Below are 11,640 nucleotides of genomic sequence, written 5' to 3' on the forward strand. Positions count from 1 at the left end.
CTATAACTCGTCATGTGATTCCCTTATTTGATTTAATACTGTCTGAACGATAGTATCCTTGTGTTGCGTCTGTAATTGCATGCCCCAGATGTTTTGACGTTTACCGCCTTGACGTCCTCGATAGAATCGTACAGTAGGATAGGCTTGCACCTAGATGATCGTAATTGAGTGTGGATATAGAAATTTTGCAGAAGAAAACACTACCTGGGCTCCTTGACATACTCCAGGCCATTGATCGCAATCCACTTTTGCCAATTTCACCTTTCCGTCCAAGGCCTAAGATTCGTAAGAGATGTGAGACTATTCATATAAGACCCAGCTAACATTTACTATTATATTTAAAGGAAATATTTGAAGGAAATCCCTGTATCCGAACCAACCTTTGCTATTTGTTCGTATACTGGTGAAAATTGTACACAATGTCCACACCATGGTGCATAAAAGTCAACAATCCATGGCTCGTCCGAGTCAAGCACCTGAATAACATCCACACCTGCAGTAAAATCATGAATAAGTAATAACAATAAGCAGTGTTAAAAATCGATACAGGAAAATCTTGAACAAACTACATGATCACATTTCAAACTCCAATGCACCAACATATTTTGTACTCAGAAAAGTTTCGAGTGTTTACACTAATACGTAATGTTTGTCATTCTTTTTGTTTCGTTTGTCGCCGCTTTAAAACAATCGCGTGTTGGATCGGTCATCGATGATATTTCATTCCACTGAAATCAATGTTGCTAATAACTTCATAAGCGTTTGCAGTGTAAACTTATTCGACAACCGGAACAAAAGCATGACAAAGACTGTACGTATTCTATAGTTCTAATACACACTAAAAACTTCAGTAAACTCAAAAAACAGACATACCGTTGTCCAGTAATCGTTACCAAGTGAGGTCACTAACGACGGCAACATTCCGAAAACCCAACGCTCAATCGTGTCAGCGTTTCTCCACATATTTTGTGGGTAAGGACTGGAATACATTTGTATTTACAAAACTGAACAAACTACATGCGGATGTAATGTAGATACTTGGTCATAGCTTGTTTGCGGAGGTTAGCAGAGACAAGCGCAAAAAAGAGGTTTGCAAGTGCAGGAAGTCACGCGGCCAACAAAAAGTTGCTAAAGATTGTGAAGTGGTTGCTATGCGGAGAACAAACGGGACAAAAATTCATGGAAGGACTATACGGATCGAGGAAAGGGACACTAGTGTACATTAAATGCAACCAGAAAAGAAAAGAAAAGGTATTTCGAAAAAAAAGACTCACTAGTACGCCTGCACTCTCCTTTTGCTATTTACAGCTGGATAGAGACGAATAGACGGATAAGAAGAAACACCTTGTTTACTGCAGAATTGGCTGTATGCCTGACAATCCACTGAACCTACATGCACTCGTTCATCGTAAGAACGAAGAGCTCGGGCAGCTTTTTGCAATTCTGGAGCTAACTGGAAATCGGAGAACATTATCACTTACAAAAAGAAAAAGAAACTTTGTGCCTACCTGTTGACATGGACCACACCACGGAGCGAAGAAGTCAACTACCCAAGTTTCGTCTTCTTTTCTTCCATCTACAAGTTCAGTGAACTGTTCGGGCGTTAACTCGTCCACGGCAGGATTTAGAGCATTCTAAAATCACAGTATACTAATCTTTCTTATCAAAATATCACAATAATAGCATTATTCGAGGAAACACTTCATTTTCTGCTTCAAGGCCAAGCAACACCTACGTTCAATACAGCATAAACTTGAAAAACAGTTCTAGATACTCTAGAAACAGAAGTATACAGGATATAGTAAGGTCTACCTATCAACAAATACTTTAGAAGTACACCTAAAATCTACGAATTATGGTTTACGGTAATTTTCCAGAGTAATCTTTTTAGTTTACGACAGCTTCACATTTTTCCCACGTTCATCTCTAATGCTATCACTGACAATAGAATATGCGAACACGACTTTTAGCCTAAACTATTTTCCGTTTCTGTGCCATAAACGGTCGCCCGAAACAACTGTAACACAACTGCTGGCACACACTAGCACTACGAAATATTCGTAAACTCACATCTATCAATTCCAGCATTGTCACCGCAGCGTGATATCCAACAAATTTGTGGATGCGATCATCCAAAGTATAAAGAGCACTCGTTGGATAACTGAAAACTAAAAGTCCTCCTTCCTAGCAGACCTTGTAAAACAGTAATCAAACCTTTGAACACCGTCATTCCGGCATATTTGATTATATTTCTGGCAATCGATCAAACCTATCTTGATCTTCGAAAGCACCTCATCAGCTCGATTAATCATTGAATGTAATCGACGATATTCACCGATAAGTCTCAAACATGGGGGACACCACTGAAAAACGGTGAAAATATCAATTCGCAATCATACACAAGTACACAGATGTACATACAGGTGCAAAATAGTCGATGATCCATAGCTCTTTGCTATTTATTGCGGCGTTATAGGTCTCTTCGTTAAGGACATGGAGCGGAGAAGCAATCGATTCTTTGATAAACGCCCGCACATCATGATATGACTTTTTGTTCACTGTAATTACTAGTAATATACTAAAAGGATAAAGGCCTGGTGTCCACTTGGGTTGCGCCAACACGTTTTACTTCAACGCGTAATCGTTGCAGTCTTTACAACGCGTGTTGGCCTATACAATGACAGCCGATAATCGAATAGCTGTGTTTATCCTCTAAGACAAGTCTGGTACCAATATATTGACCCCGAAGGCATGAAAGGCTTGCGTGCCAGTGGGGCGGTCTTAGACCATCGACCATGCGGCCACAGCGCACCTCTTAATGACTGTCCCGTAATATATTAAAAGGTGAAAGTTAAAACGCAGCAAATTTTGATAGATTCGAATAGATTTGATAGATGGGAGCGACTAACAAATTCACTGATTACAATATCGTGTTAGAAAGAAAAAAGAAGGAAATCCAATGCAAAAAAAAGTCAGAAAATCAATTCTAAAGTATGAATTTGACTAAACCAAGCAGGCGCGACCATTGGAGAGGAATCCCTTTTCGTTTCGTCTACTTTTACAACAATAAAACTGTCAAATTTATGTCCGGACTCGGAAAAACAAAGGTAAATGAAGAAAAATAAGCTTCTGGAAGTTTAGTACCCTTTCCTTTCGTTTCCTTATGACCACCACTCACATAAATTGTTATATGATTACGGCAATGCTTATAAAGTGTTTCACTGTTTACTCCCATGATGTAAACAACACCAGTGTTAATTTATCGTAATGAAACGTAAATAACAATGTATTTGCTAAGACAATCCTACACCAACAGACCCCATCTACAAAAAGCCCTCTCTTTACCGACCCGACTATGTAACAATAGTTTCGTCGACAGTTTTGGCCAAAGATGTGATCTTTGTCTATCAAATCTACGTTAACCTGAGATTGTGCTAACGTTTTGATTTTTTTCTAATATCATGTACAGCCATATATAACTAGCACAGCTTGTGTGATTTCCTATGTCACGTGCAAGTTCTTCTCTACAGAACATTAACGGGAAAAAGGGTGTGGTTGGCTCAGCATCCCGAAAATCACAATCAGTCTCCAGAATTCTTTCCTCTAACGAATAGTCTCTCCATAATTAACATAATTCCTCCAAGGAATGAAACTTACCGTAATCAATTTCGTACCCTCCAGTTGTTTTGAATGTGACAAATTGCGGAAGTTTCTGGATATCAAGCGTTTGGCGACATCTGTCCATGGATTTGGAGCAATCAGCAAAGAGAATCTATATAGAATGAGGTTACTATTCTATGCTGCTGGGATGAAATATTATCCCCTCTTTTGACCAACCCTAACATCCGGCATGACAGCAGGCAACTTCTTGTAATCTTTTCTTTCATTCAACGCGTTCTTATTCGGAACAAATAACACGACAGTTGGCCAATCAGCGCCATTTTCGCCTGAAATCATCGGTTCACAGCATTTGCTTTTCAAAATCTTTAGATAATTACCGAATAGCTGCTCAAGTTCTTCTCCTTTCACCTCTTCCAAATCTTCGAGATAATTCAACACCTCCTCAGAGAGTTCCCTGGGGTCCAGAGAGCTCATTTGCTAGAAGGTTAAAGATGGAAAGAGTGTGAGGTAAATCTTCTTGAAGTCACACCTGTTCGTATCCCTTTTGCACTTTTCTTGCTGGATAAAATGAAACACCTGTCGATGCATCCAAAAGTTCACACAACTCGTGTTCTCCACGTGCTGTGCAGTCCACCGTTCCCACGTTAACGAGGCCCTCAAGCATGGCAGCCAGCTTCCTTCTAAACGAAAGCAAAAGTGGGAACTACACCTAATACCGCGTTTCACAAAGAAAATGTGTAAATTAAAAAGGTTCACCTGTTCACAGAAGAAAGACAAGCATCTGATTCATCACAGAAGTCAATTATCCAAGGTCTAGAGTCGTATGGTTGCCATTCCATAGTAAGAGCCTCGATATTTTCAGATTTCAAGTGAAGAACCTGGAAATTTTCGGATCAATTTGCGCTATTGGCGTGGACCTTTAAATGTGGCATTGCTAAAGTTACATTCGTGCGTTGGACATAAAATCCATACCAGAGAAGCTCAATTTGAGACGTGATTGAAACTCTGAAGGGAAAATGCGAAGAATGACAAGAGTATCAAGGAAATTTCTAGGCGAATTCAAATTCGATAGGCTAAAAAAGTAGAATTCTGATTGGAACCGTACATTCAACTGGATATTGTGTATTTTAGAGGACAGCAGCCATTCGTTCGTGTATTCAACGAGAAGTTCATATAACTAATACTTGTACATTCTGTGGAAGGTTAGGAAGTCACCTTTAAAACTTACATGATTATTTCCGTTGTGTTGAAAAGATATCGGAACAAGACTCAAGAAATACGACTTTTGAGATAGAAAGCCTTCGAATACTCAAAGAAATTCTTCTTCGTTAGGTCTCTGATGACGTCAAGACCGATGAATCTAGCACTTAACAAATCTTCCACCAAAAAAAAAAACGTCGCGAGCACACTTATGTAAACTCATGTGTACCAAAGTTCCAAGCAGTGTAAAAGATTGAACGTTGTCAGAAAGATTCCGACTGTAAACATTCCACAAAGCATCTTTTTTCAAATCTACGGTTGGTCGATGAAGATGCAGATACTGGTTAACTTGAAGAAACCGTGAAGGGCAAAAGGCTTAACTTTTCTTCATCACTCGGGTTCTATTCCATGTCATACTTTCAGACATTGCAAAACCACAATGCAGTAAGAATGCATACAATTTGAATTGAGGGCAGATTTTGTAAAGTAGTAGATCGAAGAACACAAAAAAAAACCTACCTCTGATGTCATTCTTTGAAGTATGAAGTCCTGCAATAACTCAACGTCTCGTACACCATTATAGAACTCTCCCTGAAAAGAAAGCATTTTCCTGTGAACCTCATTACTTTAGGAACTTAATGATGTATTCATTACAATGCAAGAAATAGATTTTTAAGGTAGGTTCTATATTAATCAAAATTAGATCAGTATTTACAAGAAATGGAAAATGGAAGTCTACTTCAGTCTAGCAGTCTCGGGGAAACTGATTGTATCCTAATCGAAGCCCTTAGAAAATGCGAATTGCAAAGAATCTTAAGGGAAACCGCTCAAATACCCTTGTTTTTCTTTTACCTTTGGAAAGTGGAATGCATGGAGAAGTTGGATAACAGAAGAACACAAAATAGAGAAGTACATTGGTAATGATAAACTGTATACGTTCCTTCAATTTAAAGTGCACAACACAATAACGATATCATTACCGTGTGCAGAAGTAAGGAATCTAGTTCACAGAGAAAAGAAAACAAACCTTTTCCTGGGTTCAAGTGATTTTCTGCAATAGTCACTAAAGAATGTTGCTATGATGAAAATGAATAAAAACACGAGCTATCACAATAAGGTTTGTCTTATTTTCATATAAATAAATCGGAAAAGTAAAATATTGCCGAATCAACTTAATATTTCTACTATTTTAATGACTATTATTAATTATTACTATCTATTATTACTATTATTTTAAGACTAATATTGGAAAAACCACTGCGCAGTAGAATTCCTCAGATGTATCCAGTACTTGTTGAAAAAAAGAAAAATCCATGACCATTATTTTAGTAGGACTCTACTAGTACTGCTTAAATCCTTCCTTAAGCCCTAAACAGTCAACTTACTGTCGGATAGACCACTAATGACGGATAGGCGTGAACTCGCTGCGACTGGCAGAGGGCTGGATCCTCGGCGCAGTTGACTGCTCCGATACGTACGGCGCCTTCCATGGCTCTGGCAAACTTTCGCCACTAAAAAACGCGTTGAAGATATCTGCTGAGTGAAAAAAAGGATTCCTACACGGGAAAAAAGTGAAAAGAAAAGAAAACTGATACGATATATAAAAGAAAAAAGATGAAAATATATAATATAAGAAATAAAAAGGCGAGAGACACGAACCGTTGGAGCTAACTGATGGCAATGAGAACAATACGTCGAATAGAAGTTAATAAACCACATCTCGTTAGTGTCGGAGACTTGTCGTTGGAAATCTGCCCGATTTAAAGTGACAATTTCCGGATCGTCATCATATATTCCTGAAAAGAAAAAATGTGACATCACAGCTACATGGTGTTCCACATGGGAATGTGAAATCACTCACCAAAATTCTCGTTATAAAACTGCCATGATTGATAGTTATTTCCTCCATTGAACCCATTTTCCAGACCTTTTTCACCAAACTGGTCATATTTCTTACGGGTCTCCTCATCTTTCAGCACCTCGTACGCTTTATTTATTTTCACAAACTCTGCATGAGCGTTTGGATTATCCTGAAAAGAAGTCCACATCGATCAATGAAGAAGTCAAAATAACGAATAGGTCAAGTAAAGTAAAATGAGAGCGGTGCAGAGAGGCGTAGATGTCTAATTTTTCTGCATTTCCACAAACAAATTACCCGAGCCTGTGCAAATAACAGATGTTTGTACTAAGGTTGCAAATGCTACCGTCGCGCTCACCTTTCCCTTCACATCTCCAGTGCTGTCTCAATAGTCTGCAAATGCAGAATGGGTCTGCAGTTCAAGAGTAAATGGAAAGGAAAAACTTCAAACATGAGAGTACAGCGACGGCAGGTCGCACAGAATTTACTCTTTTTTTTGTAGAAACTGTTTTTTCTTGGTTTCTCCAAATTAGGTTGTATGTTCATTATATTATTGCTTATGATTAAAAAGGAAGTTCTTACAAAGAAGATGATACAGTATGATTTTGTGCTGTTTGAATAAACTGATGTCTACCCATATCTCCAGAACATTCGAATATATCGACTACTCGAATTATTCGATGATTTGAACATCTGTGGATTTTCGTACGTCTGTCTTTTTTTAGACCACAAATTTCTCAATTTGATGATTGTTTGAACAGTCAAATTTGTATTCTATGTACACTCTTTTCAGTCTTGAAAAAAAAATCTGACATACACTCATGAAATATTCTTTTCAGTTCTTTTTTTTTCTCGTTCTGACCTCTTTATATGTGAAAGCCCAGAAATTTCGCTAAGGAAGTGAAGAACTGAGGAGAACTGTGTTTACGCCTCTTTTCTTCCCTTTCAATGTAAACAACTGCTCCGAGACGTGGACGAGTTTCCCTGGTTTCCTGGTATTATCATTAAATTTTTGCTCTTTTGTTAAATGTTGCCAATAAGTCGTACTTCATATTTTCTTTTCCTTTTCATTATCAAGCAGAGAATTTATAATTGGAAGAATCAGTACAGAGGAGGATTCGATCAAATATTTTCTTGAATATTAAATCTCTTCCGGTTTATGTCGGAGAACTATGCTAGTTCGTCCATCACAATCATTCAATTTCTTTATTTATCTTTTATTCACTTTTCATCTATTTATTTTTCATTTAATTCAATTCAGATCACCAGAAATTAATGGATTTCATCGTTTAAGCGAACGACTCCGTCCGTACCCCTCGACTAAGCCGGTCGCAAGTCGCGCAACTTTCACTTTCGTAAGGCTCACGAATGCATTGCTGAAGAAATCCGTAAACGACACCAACCTTATTTTTATCAGGATGCTTTTGAATTGCTAGTTTTTTGAAAGCTTTTCGAATAGTCCTATCATCTGCGTCTCTCTCTATGCCGAGCAGTTTATAGTAGTCCTCATCGGCGACTACTAACACTGTTAATACAAGGAAGAGCAGCGATATCCGCATTTTGCTGAAATAACGTTCTCATAAGAGAGATGGTTCAATAATATGCATCCATTCGCGTCGGGGAATCCAGAAAACACAAGCAGGAAATGCAGAGAAAAGAAAAAGAAGCAATGTAATGTTTGAAACCCTTGACTTTTTGGTGGATGTTCATTCCAAACTGCGTTAATTCATTCCAAACGATATCTTAGACACTAGAGAATACACCATAAGAGAAATGGGGATGAATAAACCACAAGAAAATTCCTATGCATAGATTATGAAGAGGACACACACGCACAGGAAACATATCACATCACAAAAAGAAATGACAAAAAAAAGTAATTAATGAAGCACAAACATAGTTTAATTCTGCCAGAATGTAGAAACAAATAGACATACACAGAAGCCACGAAACGAGTGTGATCCAAGAAATGAGCGCAAGAGTGCAAACGTTCCAGTGGTTAAGGAAAAAAGCTAAACCAGTAAGCGAGTCTTCAAAGTGCCGATGATACGATTACGAGGATAAAAATCAGGAATTAAGAATAGGAATAAGAGTAAAAATCGAAAATATGGCTCACAGAATGTTAGAGGCGTTCTGGATAAATAATAAAGGTGAAATAATGAATAGAAATGAAGAGGGTATGGTCATGATCAGGAGCCCAGCATACATCGTAAGTTTTGAACAACGAGATCAGATGGGAACCGTATCCTGAATATTAGTGGCGGTGTCACAAAAGAAAGCAGGCAGATGCACAAAATAGAACAAAATTAAATACAACTCCTACATATGGCATTGAAGGCAAGACAGGGTCATATATAGTTGAGTCAAAACAGCATGAAGCACGGACAGACGGCGTAAGCGGCTGCGCTCGAAACGACGCGGTGAAGCGAAGCGGTTGGGATCGAGTCAGGACCACTGCTAGCACCGTCCATGTTCGCACGATGGTCCCACGTCTGGTCCAACAGCCATCTCCACCGCGACACTTCAAGCGTAGCCGCTTACGGATATGCGTCGTTTTGACCCGTCCATATCCGTCCATGTTTTTGTTGCTTCAAAATGTGTACTTATTTGTAAAAAAAAAAACCGTGTTGTAAACGTTTTGTGCCGGAACGTGTTTGGAAGATAATAGTGGGCGAGCCAAAGGGTATATGGTGGTCTGTTATGTTACCAGTAGCGGAGTAAATCTATCACACGGTGGTCTGCTAATATCACGGCAACTCGATTACCGAGGTAATCCTTTCCTTTAAAGGCATCACCCCACGAATCTTAGGTGGTACGGATTTCAGGTGGAGTATTCGTATACGGGATCGTAGATTATGGAGAGAGGGGTGATTCCATTAATTTCTTCCTAACTGCCGTAGAAAAACGGCCCGAAAGGTGCGGCGCATGCGCAAGGCTGGCGCGCTCCAACCGAACTTGTAGAAAATAGCGTGCCGGAACGCTCGAAGCCCTATCTTCCAAGCCGTTTTATTACCGCAATTAGGAAGAAATGAACGGAATCACCCACCTCTCCATAATCTACTAACCTGTATACGAATACTCCACCTGAAATTCGTACCTCCTCAGATTCGTGGAATGATGCCTTTAAGCAGTAAAGATGCAGCTGAACAGCTGGGTTATGACCTTCAGCTGGGTTGAGTGAAACAAATCGAAACTGATGAGGATTTGATTCAAGAATAAGGACTTGAAGTTAGTCCAGCATGATTTCATGGGATTTTGAGTGGAACAGACTGACGGTAGAGGCTGATTAAACGAAATGTGACTGGGCTGGTGGATCGGGAGATCAAACCCTTAGGGGGGTAAGCAATAACCATGGGGATGAATCCGAGCGTTGTTTATATAGCCGCACACACACGATGAAACACGTGCGTTATTCGTCATCGCCAGCTCAACGTAGCGCCTACGTTTGAAGAGTTTCTATTAGCAACCAGTGAAGTTCCGGCTTATCAGGGAACTTATCAGGAAATTGAAGTGGTACGGAAACCCCAAGAAAAACGTAGAATTCGGGTTGTAGATTATGGAAACGATTGTATCCCCGCTCAATTCCCGCTTGTTGTCCTAAAACACGGCGTGGGAACCACTTTAATTCCTACGAGGTGCGTTAGAACGCGTGCCCTTATGGAAGCTCCAGTCCACTCAGAAGCCTGTTCAGTGATTTACTTGCATAGGCTGGTGAGGAGACATCATTGATCCTCGATCGCTCGCACGTGGTTGCGGAGCGTCCACAACGGTGGGTCCTTGCAACTGATTTCGTAGGAAAGAACGTCATTTTCCACGCTGTTTTTCTACGACTATTAGGGAAAGATGAGCGAAATCACGCTTGTTTCCGTAATCTACAATCCGAACACTGCTCTTTCCCTGTGGTTTTCGCACCACGTCAGAATCGTGCAGCTTTTAAAAACCAACATCTCTCTTGTGTCATTGTTAAAATCAGAGTTCGGAGGAATTTTCAATGTGAAATTATTTCGACTACAAATAAAGAGGTTTCTGAGCTTATATAAATAAATAATATATATATATCCAATTTACTTGTCCTTGAGAGGATAAATACGACAGGAACGGAACCACCAGAATCTTCTTTTTCCAATCGTAGTAACCAATATCACATGGTTAATCCGCTGGCGCAAATTCGATCCAACGGCATTTCGTTGCGGGACCTAGTAATTCGTTGCAGAAATATTTCTAGTGCTAAAACGAGCGAGAAGAAGTATTTCCCCACCGTGATGTGTTTATGTGCAGGAAAGTTTTTTATTGATTAGCAATTTATCCAATAGGGGTATATTTTTCCACAAAAGCAAGTTTATTCAACTAGAAGAATTTCATTGGAAACGGGCACTGGACGCAATTTTTAGGGGTAGTAGGAAAAATACAAAACAAATCTTCTAACAAACCAGAAATCAGAAGCATCAACGAAGCATTTGTTGAATTAACAAAATCAATTAACGAAGAGAGTATTGAATTTCAGGAAGAAAAAAAGGATTTAACGGTTGGTTAGAAGAAATAGGAAAGAGAAGGAAAAATGACTACGTTGATGATCATACTTCTCAAAGTATGTAATATATACCAGCATAATTACCTTTCACCTATTAATTACAAAAAAAAATCGTAAGAATTTGAGAATTTTCAGTCCATAAGGAATATTTTCATGTTCTGTAGTATCTTTGTTACTAAAAATTAATAAAGACAAAATCTTTTTCGTCTAAAGTATAAAATCCTTGATTTTCTAAAGTCTCTTTCCATCTTACTGGTAAAATTTCCAAGTCGCTCTTATAAAATTCAATTTTTGATGACGAAAAGGATATTTCCCCGGGGCTATTAAAAATAGCTGCATTATTTATGGGATGACTCAAGAAAGCGTAAATATTCTCTATCTTTGACATCATTTCTTGCCCTTAGTAGCTTTTTTAAAGTAATTTTTTCCA

General features: G+C 38.9%; 1 protein-coding gene across 1 annotated transcript; it reads right to left on the reverse strand.

The window, feature by feature from the left end:
- RB195_004259 (uncharacterized protein) lies at positions 1–8,238 on the reverse strand (the record flags this gene model as incomplete). The annotated part of the gene is made up of 19 exons (XM_013442715.2): positions 1–150; positions 205–276; positions 381–476; positions 874–979; positions 1,275–1,453; positions 1,509–1,634; positions 2,071–2,161; positions 2,215–2,363; positions 2,422–2,558; positions 3,658–3,772; positions 3,838–3,947; positions 3,999–4,098; positions 4,151–4,301; positions 4,378–4,499; positions 5,341–5,412; positions 6,207–6,332; positions 6,481–6,617; positions 6,683–6,851; positions 8,083–8,238. The coding sequence occupies 19 exons, from the start codon at positions 8,236–8,238 to the stop codon at positions 1–3; spliced, it is 2,364 nt and encodes a 787-aa protein (XP_013298169.2).
- Between the last annotated feature and the right edge of the window lie 3,402 nt (positions 8,239–11,640).

Source organism: Necator americanus, chromosome I (genome assembly GCF_031761385.1).
Source record: "Necator americanus strain Aroian chromosome I, whole genome shotgun sequence".
NCBI lineage: Eukaryota > Metazoa > Nematoda > Chromadorea > Rhabditida > Ancylostomatidae > Necator > Necator americanus.